This window comes from Mobula birostris, chromosome 1, assembly GCF_030028105.1.
Source record: "Mobula birostris isolate sMobBir1 chromosome 1, sMobBir1.hap1, whole genome shotgun sequence".
In the NCBI taxonomy this organism is placed as follows: Eukaryota; Metazoa; Chordata; class Chondrichthyes; order Myliobatiformes; family Myliobatidae; genus Mobula; species Mobula birostris.
Genome location: NC_092370.1, coordinates 209,158,445 through 209,176,083, shown reverse-complemented (window position 1 = coordinate 209,176,083; position 17,639 = coordinate 209,158,445). Strand labels below are relative to the sequence as shown.

Here is a 17,639-nt window from a genome sequence, read left to right as displayed (position 1 = left end):
AAATAGAGGGCTATGGGTAAGCCCAGGTAGTTCTAAGGTAGGGACATATTCGGCACAGCTTTGTGGGCCGAAGGGCCTGTATTGTGCTGTGGGTTTTCTATGTTTCTATGTTTCTGTGAAAGTCTCCCTGCGTTTCAACATGTAGGCAGTCACCTCGGTTTGTTTAAACCGGTCTTGTCGCCACTGTTACGTTTTGTAACTCCAGAACATAAAAAATGAAAACATGGAGCTGAGAGATGTGCATTTTTGTTTTGTCATGCACTAATGAAGTGGTGGCATAATAACGTATGCTATTCACGTACTTTTACATGATGGGAATTGGGAAGAGAGAGTGAGGCTGACGCTGCGCAACTCTCCCTCACTTAAATCCAAATCACGCGCTAGTCTCGACACCATCATAATGGTGTCGAGGTCCTCATCGACGTCAACGATGGACGAACAACAACAACATATAACCTGCAATGAATTATGTAAACAACAAAGAATGCTTAATCAAACAATACATTTAGTATATTGCTCAAGTATTACTGAAATATTAAATGCACAACAGTACAGCCCCTGGGTATTCAATAGGTTTCAATCTTTTGCCACTGTACCCAATCCAGTGCCAACTCCCTCAACGAAAGCTGGTGCCTGCTCCCCAGGATTACCCTTTCTGAAGTCCACAATCAATTTTGTGGCCATTGTTGTTGCAACAGCAGCCATCCTGTACAACTTGGTTTAATGTTTCACCTGAAAGCCAAAACTTCTAATGGTTTAGTTCTGCACTGTCAGGTCATCCGGTGTTCAGTCCTTGGCACTGGTCTGAAAGTCACAACTGTCTGATTCACAGATGAGCATCATGCACTGAGGTAAGATTAAAATAATAAATCAAAAGCATTAATGTTATTTCTGGTGCACCAACGTCTACGACAATAGAGGGGGCTTAAGCCACATGTTAATTACATTAACCTCCCTGGTGTCACCTTTGTCCCCATCTCTACTAAAACCAATGAATCACAATGGAATAGGATTTCCCCAGATACAATCCATTCAAATTTTAAATTAAATGAACTGATCTGAAATTGAATTTGAGGCCCAAGTGTCAGCATATTAAGCAAAGAAGCATTCGTTTCAGTACTTGAAGCACAGATATCTCAACCTTTCACGATGTGTGCCCTTTAACGCAATACCACCATTGCCAACTGAGTTGTCCCAAATAGCACAACTAACATTCGAACATTTAAATTTTGGCAGCTCAAGTACTCAGCTGATGCTGAATCTGGTTCCAAAACAAAATGAGCTTCATGCTTTTGATTTATTATTTTAATCTTATCTCAGTGCTTGATGCTCATCTGTGAATCAAACAATTGTGACTTTCAGACCAACTCCAAGGACTTAATACAGCATGTCTCTACACTGCAGTACTAAAAGATTGCTGGAGTTTTAGAAGTTATGACTTTCAGATGAGGTGTCACATCAAGGCGTGCAGGTTGGCTGGCGTTGCAACAACAAACTCGCACTCAGCAGCAAGACTCCGAGAAGGGAAAGCTGGGAGGGCATGCAGCAACTCTCAGCGGTGGAAAGGGTGAGCAGCTTCCAATTCCTGGGTGTCAGCATCTCAGAGGATGTATCTTGACCCCAATGCACTGATGCAGTTACATGGAAAGCACATCAGCAGCTCTACTTCATTAGGAGTTTGTAAAGGTTTGGTATGACCATATGACCATAAAACATAGGAGCAGAATTAGGCCACTTGGCTCATCAAGTCTGCTCTGTCATTCCATCAAGACTGATTTATCGTCCCTCTCAACCCCATTCTCCTGCCTTCACCCCATAATCTTTGGTGTCCTGCCTAATCAAGAACCTATCAACCACTGCTTTAAATGTGTGTAATGCCCTGTTAATTTTCCACTGCTCTGCTGTGAAGTATTTTATTTTAGCAGACGTCTGTAAAAGCACTGTGTCCTGCTGGTAAGAGTGTTTTGGCTTCAGCTAAAGATAAAGAGCCATGTTGTCCAACTTGAGAACGTTGTGCCAGCCAGTCAGGATTGTGGGATGTGAGAGAGCTGTGCAGGAAGAGATTTCTGAAGGACAGTAGTCTGGTTTGGGGCTTTTGGCAGGAGCTGCAGGCAGAAGAGCACCAGGGGAGACGGCAGGAGGATCCCATTCGAAGGGGAGACCCTTCTGCAAGGAGTGCTTCATAAGGCAGATGATTCTAAGAATGGAAGTTCCACCTGTGATTGGTGATAGGAATTCAGCACTGAGTAAAGCGATATACCACTCTATCCACCCTATCTAGGCCTTTCAATATTTGATGGGTTTCAATGAGATCTCCTTCATTCTTCTAAACTGCAGTGAGTACAGGTCCAGAGCCATCAAACGCTCCTCATGCATTAACCTTTTCATTCCCACCATTGAGACATCTTCAAAGGGCGGTACACTGTATTGCTGCTGCAAAACAACAATTTTATGACATACGTCAGTGAAAGTAAACCTGATTCTCACTGAACAACACACATCAAAGTTGTTGGTGAATGCAGCAGGCCAGGCAGCATCTCTAGGAAGAGGTACAGTCAACGTTTCAGGCCGAGACCCTTCGTCAGGACTAACTGAAGAAAGAGTTAGTAAGAGATTTGAAAGTTGGAGGGGGAGGAGGAGGGGGAGATCCAAAATGATAGGAGAAGACAGGAGGGGGAGGGATAGAGCCAAGAGCTGGACAGGTGATCGGCAAAGGGGATATGAGAGGATCATGGGACAGGAGGTCCGGGGAGAAAGACAAGGGGGGAGACCCAGAGGATGGGCAAGGGGTATAGTCAGAGGGACAGAGGGAGAAAAAGGAGAGTGAGAGAAAGAATGTTTGTATAAAAATAAATAACGGATGGGGTATGAGGGGGAGGTGGGGCATTAGCGGAAGTTAGAGAAGTCAATGTTCATGCCATCAGGTTGGAGTCTACCCAGACGGAATATAAGGTGTTGTTCCTCCAACCTGAGTGTGGTTTCATCTTTACAGTAGAGGAGGCCATGGATAGACATGTCAGAATGGGAATGGGATGTGGAATTAAAATGTGTGGCCACTGGGAGATCCTGCTTTCTCTGGCGGACAGAGCGTAGGTTTTCAGCAAAGCGGTCTCCCAGTCTGCGTCGGGTCTCGCCAATATATAAAGGGCCACATCGGGAGCACCAGACGCAGTATATCACCCCAGCCGACTCACAGGTGAAGTGTCGCCTCACCTGGAAGGACTGTCTGGGGCCCTGAATGGTGGTAAGGGAGGAAGTGTAAGGGCATGTGTAGCACTTGTTCCGCTTACAAGGATAAGGGCCAGGAGGGAGATCAGTGGGGAGGGATTGGGGGGACGAATGGACAAGGGAGCCGCGTAGGGAGCGATCCCGGCGGAATGCAGAGAGAGTGGGGGAGGGAAAGATGTGCTTAGTGGTAGGATCCCGTTGGAGGTGGCGGAAGTTACGGAGAATAATATGTTGGACCCGGAGGCTGGTGGGGTGGTAGGTGAGGACCAGGGGAACCCTATTCCTAGTGGGGTGGCGGGAGGATGGAGTGAGAGCAGATGTGCGTGAAATGGGAGAGATGCGTTTAAGAGCAGAGTTGATAGTGGAGGAAGGGAAGCCCCTTTCTTTAAAAAAGGAAGACATCTCCCTTGTCCTGGAATGAAAAGCCTCATCCTGAGAGCAGATGCGGCGGAGATGGAGGAATTGCGAGAAGGGGATGGCATTTTTGCAAGAGACAGGGTGAGAAGAGGAATAGTCCAGATAGCTGTCAGTAGGCTTATAGTAGACATCAGTGGATAAGCTGTCTCCAGAGATAGAGACAGAAAGATCTAGAAAGGGGAGGGAGGTGTCGGAAATGGACCAGGTAAACTTGAGGGCAGGGTGAAAGTTGGAGGCAAAGTTAATAAAGTCAACGAGCTCAGCATGCGTGCAGGAAGCAGTGCCAATGCAGTCGTCGATGTAGCAAAGGAAAAGTGGGGGACAGATACCTGATTCTCACTGATGTTTGTTGGACACAATCACATGCATATTAATTGCTCTATCGTAATAAAACTCAGCAGCTACTGTATATTTCAATATAAAGTACTATGGGATATCCTGGCAACTAGAAAGAGCAAGAAAACTAATTCCTTAAGCATCTTTTAAAAATAATACTTCATTAGAAAAATGGATAAGTTAGGAACCAAAATCTCTCAGGCTACACAGTCACAGTTGGTAACGCTATGGTACAAGTTACGGTGACAGCTCAAGATGAACAACTGATAAATCAACATTTAGAGTCATAGAGAAGTACAGCACCAAGACAGGCCATTCAGCCCATCTGGTCCATGCCAAAACCATTAAAACTGCCTACCTCCATAGACTATAGCCCTCCATAACCATCCAAACGTCCATGTACCTATCCGAACTTCTTTTAAACATTGAAACTCACATGCACCACATGTGCTGGCAATTCATTCCACACTCTCGTGACCCTCTCAGTGAAAAAGTTTCCCCCCGTGTTCCCCTTAAACTTTTCAGCTTTCACCCGTAACCTATGACCTCTGGTCTGCAGCTTACTACAATCCTGTGCAGTAGCGATCCCCCACCCCCCACCCATACCAGACGATAATGCAGCCAGTCAGAATGCTCTCCACGGTACATCTGGAAAAGTCTGAATAGAAATCTCCTCAAACTCCTGATGAAATATAGCTGCTGGCTTGCCTTCTGTGTTGGGACCGGGTTAGATCCTCAGAGATATTGACACCCAGCAACTGTGAATACAGACCCCTTTTTATGCAGTTAATGAATTTGTGTACCTTGATGTTCCAGTGCTGAGTCAAAGGCACTAAGCCTGTAGTTGTTTAATGAACTCCATTCTGGTGACTCTACTGTCACACAGCATGAATATGTCAAAGGAATACACTAAAATTATTACTCACAATTGGTTAGTGAATGTGGAAGAAACCTAACCTGAAATATATTCGTTTCATTCTAAACTCTACATACTGCACACCGTACATAAAATGCCCACAACATTAATAAAAACTTTTACAATACTTGTAGTCAGTTGCAGTCTGACCACTTTCCAAGATTTGATGTCCATCAGCGACTAAAGAAAGTCTACTTCTACAAGACTAATATTGGATCATTATTGTATGCAAGTGGAACTCATCGCAATGATAAGACATACAGGTTGGTTCCATTAATCCTACGCAGATAAAGATATGATCTGGTTAGTTGCCCAACACCAGAAGAGTGTTGATAGAGCCTGATAGTATTTAATCAAGTCTTTAGCACGATAACTTGATTTGTTCAACGTGTAAAACTGGTTAAGTGAGTTGAAACAAACTCAATGAATTCATGGAGCATGTAGAAGCCGCTTAAAAGAATTTATAAATAGGCATTTCTACAATATTTTGTGAGCTTGTGAAATAGAAAAAATACTCCGATTCAATATTAAAATGCTTTTACCTTCATCAAGACTTCATTGACAAAAATGAACAATAATCAACAACGCTCAGATGTTTCAAACCATAGAATATAATTTATCTTCAAACCTTGGTGCAGCTCACCTCAATGCAAGTTACATTTAGTTCAAGTCACAGAGAAACAAGAGACATTGACATGCTGGAACAATATGTAAAATTGCCATGATCTAATTTCCTGTATCAGGCTTGAGTTAGGAGGAGAGACTGAATCGCTATGGGTTTCATGACCTAAGAAACAAATAATAGTTGATCTTGCTGAAATATCTAAAAGTATTAATGGTACGGCCAAAGTTGATCTATTACTCTAATTCAACTACTACTGGAGAAGCAAGGAAAGGTTCACACCTGTCATGTCATTTTAATGCCAATATCAAAGAGTAGTCACTCATGGAAGAAACACCCAGAAGATTGGGATTGGAAGCAAAAAGAAAATCAGAGGCACACCAAAGTATCGGTGGATAAACGCCTTTGTCATTTCTGATTGTCGTGCCTTCTCTGATTAGAATGGTTTCACGTGAATAATCCTGGAGTATAACAAGCAACCATCCGTCAGCCTTTTGTCTGCCAAAACAACAAATAGCACCGCATAAGGCTGCAGAGAGAAAGGGCAGATGAAGTTAAATGTAAAATTTTATTTTAGCCTGAAAATACACGGTGAGAAATGATGTGTGCAAGATGCATTAAAATGAAAGCAAAGTAGGTAGAAGTGCATCCTCACTGGCATCAGATTCAACAAGGGAGTAAAGGTCAGCATTAGAGATCTCTGTGCTCTTCAATGTATGAAAGGTGCTTGGAAATTTGTACAAAAATCACTGAACAATTTATATACATGACTATTTCTTTCAATCCCACTGTACACATGTACCTTGATGCACTGCCAATGCTTTAAATTAAATTCAGTTGCACCAGAAAACTTAAAATTGAGCAGATAAAATATACACTTCCACTAATACAGAGGGCTATTTAGGTTTGTTTTCATTTCCAGAAAAGAGGCTGCTTCATAGTCTCCTCAGCTGGTGGCATTCATAAAGGGCTCCTGGTGAAGCAGCCAAAATAAGTCTTCTGTAGCTGGCAACCATCAGCTGAGGGTAGGTGAATCAGTGTGGTCAGAAAACTGAGATACCCCTACAGAAGGAGGAGATGTGAGGCATCTTCAGTAACCACTCATTTCTCCAATTGTTTGATAGAACCGCAAATAACACTTACTTAAATTCAAAATCTCAGAGTGCACATTGCATCCTCCCTATTCTGAACAATTGTGAGAACTTCCTCCTCTGCCTCCAAAAATACACTTATAGAGGCAAAGGTGGCTGCAAGTTTCTGTCCCTTTGCAATGACATAGATCTCTTAGAGTGTTACATTATTTTCCAGAAAGTTCTGAAGCTGAACTTGAAGCCACAATTTTCTGAATCAGAGGCAACAGTATTCCTAAAAAGTGAATATGTCATTTCATATTAGACCACATAGTGGTCAGCGTTTCCATCTACAACATGAGCACATATTCTCAAGGGCCACCTCTGCATTGGCAACCTTATTATGGTTGCCTGCAGCTGTGTGATGTTATTCCACAAATGTACTGTATATTAAAAAAAAAGTTCTCCTAAGCAAGTGCTAATATTCATTTCTAACCACTGTAAGTTTAAGCACACAACCAGGTCTCAGTTCCCTAAGAATAAGAGAATTTATGTGCTTCATTGGCAATCAGCCATTTTCAAAGAAATAATTCCAGACTTGCAGTGGAAAAGTAATTTCCTACAATCCTGACACCCAGCCACAGGTATGCAAGTTCTACTCAGTTCCACCATTTAGAAATCTCTTGCTAAACTTTCCAAAGTAACTCTTCCCTTATTAAATCACTGGGTGCTACATTACACGATTTCAGTTCCAGTGGTCCTAACTTTAACTGCACTCTTAGTGTGACGATCTCCGGGACACTGGGAGAAGGCTGAATGACTGATTCATTAACTTGGGGCATCAAATATGTGCATGTGGGGAAGGGCATTGGGAATGAGAAGGGGGAGAGCAAACAGGTGCAGGGAATGAAAAGAAGTTTAGTTTTCTAATAAACAAAGCAGCTATCCAGTACTGAACGTCAGGCCATTGTCTCTCAGTTCACAAGCCTCATGTCCCGAGAGGATTGTCCCTCCACAGCTCCAACCTTGTAGTGCCACAATCCCACAGAGCCTGTTTCTATCTCGTGCCCAAGATTCAGAAGCACGTCTGTCCAGCTAGACACATTGGTTCAGCTTGATGTTGCTCCACTAAACTTCTTCTTTCCTACTTTGCCTCTGTTCTTTCTCTTCAGGTATGGACCCTTCCCACTTGTACTCCAATTTATCCCCATGGCAGTTCTGGCTTCATGCTATCAGAGATACTTACTTTGCTCTTTTCATCTCTTACCACATCCTTTGGCATCTAAACCCCCCCCCCCTTGTCTTTCTTCCCGGACCTCCTGTCCCATGATCCTCTCGTATCCCTTTTGCCTATCACCTGTCCAGCTCTTGGCTCCATCCCTCCCCCTCCTGTCTTCTCCTATCATTTTGGATCTCCCCCTCCCCCTCCAACTTTCAAATCCCTTACTCACTCTTCCTTCAGTTAGTCCTGACGAAGGGTCTCGGCCTGAAACGTCGACTGCACCTCTTCCTAGAGATGCTGCCTGGCCTGCTGCGTTCACCAGCAAACTTTTATGTGTGTTGTCATCTAAAAACTTACTTTTTTTTCTCTTCCCCTCTCCTGTCAAAAGACCTGTTCAGCTTGAGAACTTAACTCTATTTCTCCTTTCCACAGATGCTGCCTGACCTGCTGAATATTTCTAGCATTTGCTGCTCTATTGCCTTACACCTCCTTCACCATTAAAGCAAGACTATTCTCCAAGCAACTTTCTTCGAAAGTCACATCAAAATTCATCACTTTGACATGATTTTCCTAACCACTTCCTCTGTGGTTACGTCTATATATGTTTTGCACTTCCAGATATTGACCTAGAACACCTAACGATCAAGTGCCAACCATTCTATTTACCAAGGGAGTTCCCCTCTGTGATCTTGACCACAATCTACATACAACCATCGGCCGACTGTACTCAGACTCTTGAGATACTGCATGTTGCCATCAACAAACGAGAAACAGTCCACCCTGACGCATTTCAAATCATAGTCAGGGACTTCAATCAGGTTTGTTTAAAGAAATCTCTGCCTATTTACCATCAGCATATAAACTGCAGCACCAGAGGTCTAACATACTAGACCACTATGAGATTACAGTAAGGAATACCTACAGTTCCATGTCCAAATGATATTGCAGGGAATCACTTGGTTATCCTCCTCCTACCTGCATGCAGGCAGATGCTAAAGATCAGGTCTCCAGAGATAAGGACAGCAAAGAGGTGGTCGCAAGAGGCAGAGGAACGGTTGTAGATTGGAGTTGGTGGACTGGGCCATGATCAGGGACTCATCATAGGATCTGAATGAATACAGCACGGCAGTCATGGACTTTATAACAACAGTTGTAGATGAGTGTGTCCCCGCAAAATCATTCAGATCAAATCATTCATTTTATTTATTGTTTATTTATTTTATTTGTTGTTTTATAGCATTGAGTATGAGAGTTGCAAACTCATTTTCGCTGTATTGGTGCATGACAAATTGTACTATGCAATGACAATAAAGATATTTCATTTCAGAGTCTTCCCCAACTAGAAGTCCGGGAAGAAGATCAAAGTATTCAGGTCTGGCGACTGAATAAGACTCAAGAAGTCCAAGTACAATCTCCAGAAAGCCTGCTCACAGGCACAGTGGCAATTCCGGACTAAATCTGAATCAATGAAGGATGCTTAACAGCTGTGGCAGACATGCAATGCTATTACCTCTTACAAAATGAAACCAAGCGACATAAGTGACAACAGGACTCTGCTTCCCGATGAGCTCGATGCCTTCTATGCTCACTTTGACCGTCAAAACACCTTCACAAACTTCCACAACCCTGTGGTTTCAGTCTCTTGGGCCAATGTGAGAGCATCCAGCCCAGAGGGGGTACCTGGCCAAGTACTAAAGATCTGTGCTGATCAGCTGCCTGGCGTGTTCACCAATATCTTTAACTTCTTGCTTCAGCCGTCTGATGTCCTCACCTACAGCAAGCAGGCTTCAATTACACTGCTGCTTAAGAGTGTGGTATCCCGCCTCAACGTAAGTAGCACTTACATACACTGCGATGAAGTGTATTGAGAGGTTGGTGATGAAACACATCAACTCCTGCTGGAGGAGCGACTTGGATCCGCTCCAATTTGCCTACCAGCACAACAGGTCCACAGCAGATGCTATTTCCCTGGCTTTACGTTCAACCCTGGAACAGCTGGACAGCAAAGATGTATACATCAGGATACTACATTTAAGTTTGCTGACAACGCTACTGTCGATGATTGAATCAAAGCTGGTGACAAATCAGCATATAAGAGGGAGATTGGAAATCTGGCTGAGTGGCACTACTACACAACCTCTCACTCAATCTCAGCAAGTCAAGGAGCTTATTATTGACTTCAGGAGGAGGAAACCAGAGGTCTGTGATCCAGTCTTCATTGGGCGATTAAGAGGTGGAAAGGGTCAGCAACTTTTAAATTACTCTGTGTTATCATTTCAGAGGACCAGTCCTGGGCCCAGCATGGAAGTAAAATTACAAAGGAAGCATGACAGCGCCTCTATCACCATAGAAGTCTGTAAAGATTCAGCATGACATCTAAAGCTATGACAAACTTCTGTACTTGTGTTGCGGAGAATATATTGACTAATAAATATAGATCTTTTTTCAATATATTGACTGACAGTATCAAAGCCTGGTATGGAAACACTAATGCCCTTGAATGGAATCGCCACCAAAAAGTATTGGATAGTCCATCATGGGTAAAGTCCTCCCCATCACTGAGCACAGCTACACAGAGTGCTTTTGCAGAGGAGGAGGATCCGTCATCAGGGAGCAACATCACCTCGGACATGCTCTCCTCTCGCTGCTGCCATCAGGAAGAAGGTACAGGAGCCTCAAGACTCACACCACCAGTTCAGAAACAGTTATTACCCCTCAACCATCAGGCTCTTGAACCAGTGGGGATAACTTCACTTAACTTCACTTGTCCCATCACTGGTCTGTTCTTACAACCTATGGACTCACTTTCAAGGTCTCTTCATCTCATGCTCTCGATATTTATTGCTTATTTATTTAATATTATTATTTTTCTCTATTTGCACAGTTTGTTGTATTTTGCAATTGATTGTTTGTCCGTCCTGTTGGGTGTGTTCTTTCGTTGATTCTATTCTGGTTCTTGGATTTACTGAGTATGCCCGCAAGGAATTAAATCTCAGGGTTGCATGTATGTGCTTTGATAATATGTTTACTTTGAACTTTGAAGTCGATTTAAACATTTTTATGTTTTAAAAATGTGACAGGAAATGTTGAGTAGTGCTTCTGCTGCTAAAGCAGTACATAGTAAACTTTTTAGTCCCCGTCAATCAGTGCTTTCAACAAAAATTCACTAACAGAATGCAACATGGAATGCTTGTCCGCTGCTAGTATCAGGTCAGTGCACCCTCCCCACATAAACAACACAATAGCTTGCATTAGAGCCTGCTCTGCCACATTACAACTGGAAAATGTGTGATTGGCTGAGTTCTTTCTGTTCAAAACACTTACAGATTACATTGTGTGGCCCACACACTGACTCTAGAATAAGGTTGGGATAATAATGGCCCACAAGCACAAATTTCTGTGAATTACTCCATCTGCAGGTTTAACAAAGTACATGGATTCACTTTTTTTTTGCGGAGTTCTCTCATTCTTCAAAACTGAACATTCTGACCCAAAGGCTGAGGCATTTTTTCCACATAATTCCCTGGCAACGTGGAGACAACAGCAGAGCCATCTGGATCAGAGCAGTTTTGTTTTAGTTTTTGTAACAGAGACAAGAGATGAATTATTAAAAGAGAGTCCTCCGCACAAGAAAAATGACTGAAACTCAAGTCTCAGGTGTTGCTTTTTCTCTGCTGTTCGCAATTATTAGGAAGTAATTGTAACACCACTTTCATCCCAACCATGCCCTTCCCCCAACAGAGCCCCCAAACAGTGAGATAGTTTAAATTCCCTCGAGGTGTTCATCTGATCCTTCATCTGTAGTGAAAAACATCAGATCAACTAAACAAAGACACTCTCCTGATTTGTAAACACAGGACCAAGTCTGGAAACTGATCTGTGGTTACACCACCCAAAGAATAAATCAAAAGTAACATTATTGAGTTCAATTATAATAATATTTTAAAGATAAATTGTCCAATTATTCCTTTCAGTCCATCAATGGTACCTATCAAGGTGATACAAATGCAGTCACCTTAAATGTTGTAGCATAAATCTGCAAAGGCTTAAATGAAATCCATCTGCTAAATTTCAACTCTGTCAGTCACAGGCAACAGGCCAGAACTACTTTCTTTTCCCATCCATTCATCATTATCAATGGGCCTTCTTCGGAGCTCTATTAATACACCTTATGAATGCTGCTGAGCTGGCAACATGTCTGCAAATTGCAAACCAGATGCCCTAATGACCCCCACCCCCTTCACTTTGCACACAGATGTTCTTCCTGCTCAGCTGGAGGTCAGAACAGTGCATTCTCTCCCCCTCCCCCCTACCGTTACCCCCGATTCCACCTCCTGTGATTGTCAGCCTGACGTTTGGGAATTGATATCCAGGCATTTTTGCTTCCCTTACCACCAGCACCTAATCAGGTTGAGAGTGCAACATGCAAAGGGTACATACCAAGCATATAATTACCTAACTGATTAGCTTCTCAAAGTGATGTTTATGGTGATACTAACTGCCGTCCACTCACAGTCCTCTGCTTTGTTACACTATCTAAATTCATAATCTCTCCAAACCCCAAAGTTCTTCGCTCCTTCAGTTTTCCTTCTTGCAATCAACAGTGTTTTAAAACCAAAGCTGTCAGGCACGAGTCTCTGATTACTATTTATTCTCTGCCTCTTTATTTGTCGTTGGTAGCATCTTGTCTTGTGCTATTTTGCCACTGGCTTTTCAAGCAGAGATCGCCAATTGATGCTTCTATTGCAATTGCACAGGGTAGATTTGACTATGCTGTTATTTATAATTTTTTTCTCTAACAGACACATTGATCATTTGCCACTATTGCCTCAAATTGATTTTGTAGGACCATGTTTCCAGGCTTAAATAAATGTGGAGTTGAGTAAACAACATTTATAGCAAATGCACTGAAATCTGGCCCATGAGATATCAGATACAGCTGGTAGGTAGGCTCAACAGGCGAGTGCAGGGTGACAAGAAGCTAAAGAACCACAGAAGTAACTTTAACTATAACTTGCCAGGGCCATTCTCCTCAGATATCAAAAGGACAAGGGTTAATTTTAAGCATCCAATGAGGCAATTTAACATCTAAGATCCTATGGTATGCAGAGTACCATTTGGGGATAAGAAAGGAGGGTGCTTGCACCAGATCTCGCTGATATCAGAGGGGAACAGCCCAGGTAAGTTACATTTAAAGTTATGTCTGTGCTCCGTTAGCTTCTTGACACCTTGGCCTGTGGAACTTAGCTCATACCAACTCCATCTGATAGCTCAGCTAGTCCGTGGCCCACTGTTTGGTACTCACAGCTCTCAAATCACATTTGCGGGAACCTTTACCCAGCCCACCTGTTGATAAAACAGGCCATTCTCCAGTTAGCCCTGGAGGTCAGCAGGTGCGAGAGGAATAGCAACGTTGGAATATGTAACCAAATACCAATATTGATCCGAACTTGCAAAAAAAAGCACGAGGACAAGTAGAAACAATAACATTGAAAAATAAAGAAATAACAAACTAACTACAATTACAGAACAAAAATATATTGTTATCCCTAAACATATGTTGCAACAGCAGGTTGAATTCATATAGCGCCTTACACGCAATAGAACATACCAAGGCCCATCACATGGAATTGTCGTGCGTTTTAAACTTACAGGCAGCACTCCCTTTACAACATGCCTGTGAGCACTACACTGAATACCCAAGTTCCCACTCTCATTATCAGAACCACTTTGATGTGCACAACGTTCATTCACAATGATCAACTTCCAAATGATTTTACTCTCAGGCAGTCCTGATCAATCCACATTCAGACAAGTTTACAGTGACACAATGTAGCCAGCAGCAATAATTGTAAACGACATCACTTCCCGCGTTGCCGTGAAGCCCCCTTCGGAACAGACCCATTATCTGAGGTTATAATGGGATGAATACAATGAACCCAAGTTAAGGGAAAGCACAAAAACTTTCCAGTTTTAAACAGAGAACAATTTAATGCTGAAAGTAGTCTAGGGGAGATCGGAATAACCATTTTTGTATACATTCTTCGGAAAATATTTTTCCAGGGAATCCCCAATCTTTAAACACTCCATAGCCCAAAAGGTCCCAATTTGCCTCCTACTATACTAAAAAGACTAATAGTGAAAACTAAGATCATTTACCGGTGCAGAACTGAAGCAGCGAGGAGGTGTCGTAGAGGCTGTTGTAGCCAGAAAACCCGTCCTCCATACTGAACCCGTTCCCTCCAGTCTCTCTGTTACTTAGTTTGCCTGCCACAGGAGATGTTCCCCATTCACGATCCAGTTTTCCGGGGTCTCCCTGCCAGAGTCAGTTACCATAGCAACCCATTCAATCAGATTCTTTCCTACGTCTACAGCCCTCCTTTTTTTTTGTGTGTGGTGCGTTTGCCTCCGTGTCTTCTTCACACCGCTGTGCGTGGACAGCCGGAGCCCGGAGGTTCCGCAAAGAAGCGGCTCGGCGTCCCGGAGCTGAAAGCTGAATGTTTCAGCCAGCGAAATAGAGGGAGAAGCAAAGACACTGCCAAAATGTGTCTCCAGTTCCTGCCTGACGGTAATCTTAGACCAGTAAAAACAGGAGTAACATCCTTTCAAAATACAGCCTCTCGGTCCCGACCAATTACCTCGCAGCATCCGACCAGCTGATGTAGCAGGCTGCTAAACCGGGCATGAAATACTGAGCGAAGACTGGGGAGGAAGTTGTAAGAGGGGAATCTACAGGAATCTCTTAGCCTCACTCAGTTCACCAGACAACATATGATCAAGCAGCCATTTCTGTCAGCAAATCGACACGGAGCTTGACACAGCAGCAGGCTGATAGAATTCCAGCGAACGCGGAAAGACAGCACAGGCTGTGTTAAATGGGGTGGCTCCAAATCGTGAATGAGATTTGCATTAAAGATTGCCGAGATCGTTTTGAGAAAAATTAACGTTTAATTCTGCAATTCTTGTAGAAATTTAAAATAGTGTCAGCTGAATGAAAACTAAAGATTTGGCAATGAGGCGAGGACTTTTATCTTAAAATACTTCCGAAGTGCTTCCATTCATTCCGCAGCAGGCGTTGGAATTTATTAAAATACTCTGCCGAGGGAATATTCAGGGTTTGGCTCCTGCGACAGGGTTTTCTCGAGACATAAAGTTCATTAAGTTTAGTTGTAAGTGATAATTGTTAAAACAAGGAAAGGCATGTGTTAACCAACTCCTCATTCTGCGTCGTCTCTGGCCTACTCCTAGTTTTATCCTTTTTGAAAATGAGGCTTTACGGCTTAAGAGGCAGAGCAGTGCCAATCCTCAACGAAACCATTGGAGAGTTCGTAGTAAGATTTATTTCCTTTTGAAGGACGTAACAGTAAACCAGTCTGTTAGAACAAATAGAGAACGAACACATTTTCTATATTTTTTTTGCAGGCTGTTATGGCACAAAGATTTAAGTTGACCCAAATTAGGTAATCACTTATATTTCCTTCTGGAGTAATTAACTTTCATTTTTGTCAGTCTGGCCAAGCCCTTGAAAGAAATTATAAAGAATGAATTGTGCCGATTATCCATGTGTGTTCAACAGGAACCGGAGTCAGAATTAGCCCATTCTGGAACTGCTCTTCTTTTCTAGAGTACTGTGAATGATTCGAAAGCAACACTTCGTTTCTATTACCTCAGACTTTCACTGATCTTTTAATGGTTGCATAATCTGTTGCTTCAGCAATGGGAGTGTTAGGACGGCCGCCATAAAGGGTCAAAGATACAGTATAAATTTTTGTACACAAGTAAATTATTTGTTACTGCATGTTTAGCAGATATTCCATTCATATAGTCTTCAATTCATAAATATTTTATAGAGAAGTGCTCATTTATGCATTCTTTACAATCATTCCGGGGATATAATTCCCTTAGAACATTTTTTATGCCCTGAATAGGTAAAATCACTTAAATGTTTGGGGTTAGAGAGGAGGGGGGAGCTATTAAAATCTAAGTGCCTTAGATCTTGAAAACATGATAACTGGGATAAAATCTACAAAAAGGGGAAACCTGGCAGCATTTTAAGTGCCTTTAACCATCTGTAGCTCCATTGGCTAAATGAGATGTAAAATAGTGCAAGACGCAGCAATACCCATATGATGAGGCTAAGTCAAAGGAAACTCTGGATTCTTGGTAGAAAGTAAACTGCAAGTTTTGATAACAAACACATATTCACAGAAAAAATATTTTAAAATTAGACCATAAGACATAGGAGCAGAATTAGGCCATTCAGCCCATCGAGTCTGCTCTGCCATTCCACCATGACTGATCCCGGATCTCACTCAACCCCATCCACCTGCCTTCTGGCCATATCCTTTGATGCCCTGACTGATCAGGAAACTATCAACTTCTGCCTTAAATATACGCACAGCCTTGGCCTCCACCACAGTCTGTGGCAGAGCATTCCACAGATTTACTACTCTCTAGCCAACAAAGTTTCTCCTTACCGCTGTTCTAAAGGGTCCTCCCTCAATTTTGAGGCTGTGCACTTTAGTTCTAGATACCCTGACCAGTTATTTTATTTAACCTGTTTTAATCGATAGATGCAGGCAAAATATCAAAGGATAGTGACCGAGTGAAATACCACAGCACCGTACTGTGTAACAAGCACAGTGCCATTTTGCTATGGAAGACTTGCTTTTGTAATATATCTTTCATAGAGTCGTGCAGCAGAGAAAGGGACTATCAAGTCCACGTTGCCCATTAAGTTCCCATCTACACTAATCCCATTTACGAAAATTTGGACAAATCAAGTGCTGTCATGATATATCTTAAATGTTGTGAGAATCTCTGCCTCCACCAACCTGTCAGGCAGTGTGTTCCAGATTTCAAACACCCTCTGGGTGGGAAAACATCTTCCTCGCATCCCTTTACCTTAAACCTATGCCTAGTGACATTATGCATCTCCATTGTAAAAGAGTAAGTTTATGGACAAGTTGCCTTGCAAGTTCTCATAGCTATAATGTCAACTGGACCTTGTGGGACATAACGCTGCATCTAGTATGTGGGTATAACAATGAACATTTTCAATGTGATCACTGTCCTGCCCTGAAAATCTTCTGATTGTTTCTTTTGTAATAAAAACATACACATTTTAAGGCTTTTCCTATTGGTTTATTTGGAATATTGAATACCAATTACACCAACAGTTACTCAGTATTATACTAAATATTTTAAAGGGAAGGACTTTTTCTGTTTAAGTCATCAGAAGAGGAAGTGTATCCCTGAACAATATAAATCTTCAGGACAGAAAGATTAGAAAGCACAAAAAAAGGGTATCAGAATCTTTGTGAGGGTCCATTAATGAATCACTACCAGATATTCAAACTGAATCACATTGTAGAACAAATTACAAACCTACATGCAAGGCATTACTCAAACCAGCCCCGTCTGTCACCAACAATCAAAGTCACTTACATCACATTTCTTCCTCATCTAATTTTTGGTCTGCACAACAGCTGAACATCTTGACCATGTCTACTTGATTTTATGCTTTGCGTTGCTGCCATATGATTGGCTGTTTTATATATTTCCATAAATGAGCAGATGTACCTAATATAGTGGTTACTGACTCTGCAAGATACCATATCGTCATTCACAGAAAGGCAAGGTCTTCAGACCTCAAGTCAACCTATCACCACATAAAGATTAACTGGTCGTGCAGTTTGTTTTCTCTTTGCAGAATCTCATTGTGTTCAGTTTGGATGATCCTTCTATCCACTTAACAGAAAGGACCACAGTACTAAATAATAAACTCAAATAATTTTCCAGATACTGGAAAACCAAGGCAGTGCACAC

General features: G+C 42.3%; 1 protein-coding gene across 7 annotated transcripts in view; it reads right to left on the bottom strand.

The window, feature by feature from the left end:
- The window catches only part of eml1 (EMAP like 1), a 231,638-nt gene that overhangs the window by 141,007 nt on the left and 72,992 nt on the right, over window positions 1-17,639 (bottom strand). For 2 of the 7 annotated variants that reach the window (XR_011887510.1, XM_072270332.1), the window contains exon 1: window positions 13,971-14,416. The exons of 1 other annotated variant lie outside the window; for it this stretch is intronic. Coding sequence is in view for 5 of the 6 variants with exons in the window: in XM_072270332.1 (XP_072126433.1) it covers window positions 13,971-14,037 (67 nt within the window). In the remaining variant the exon portion in view is untranslated. Of the gene's footprint in view, window positions 1-13,970; window positions 14,417-17,639 lie in introns of those variants that run through there. 4 more of the 7 variants (XM_072270348.1, XM_072270364.1, XM_072270373.1 and 1 more) reach the window with 3 other exon arrangements.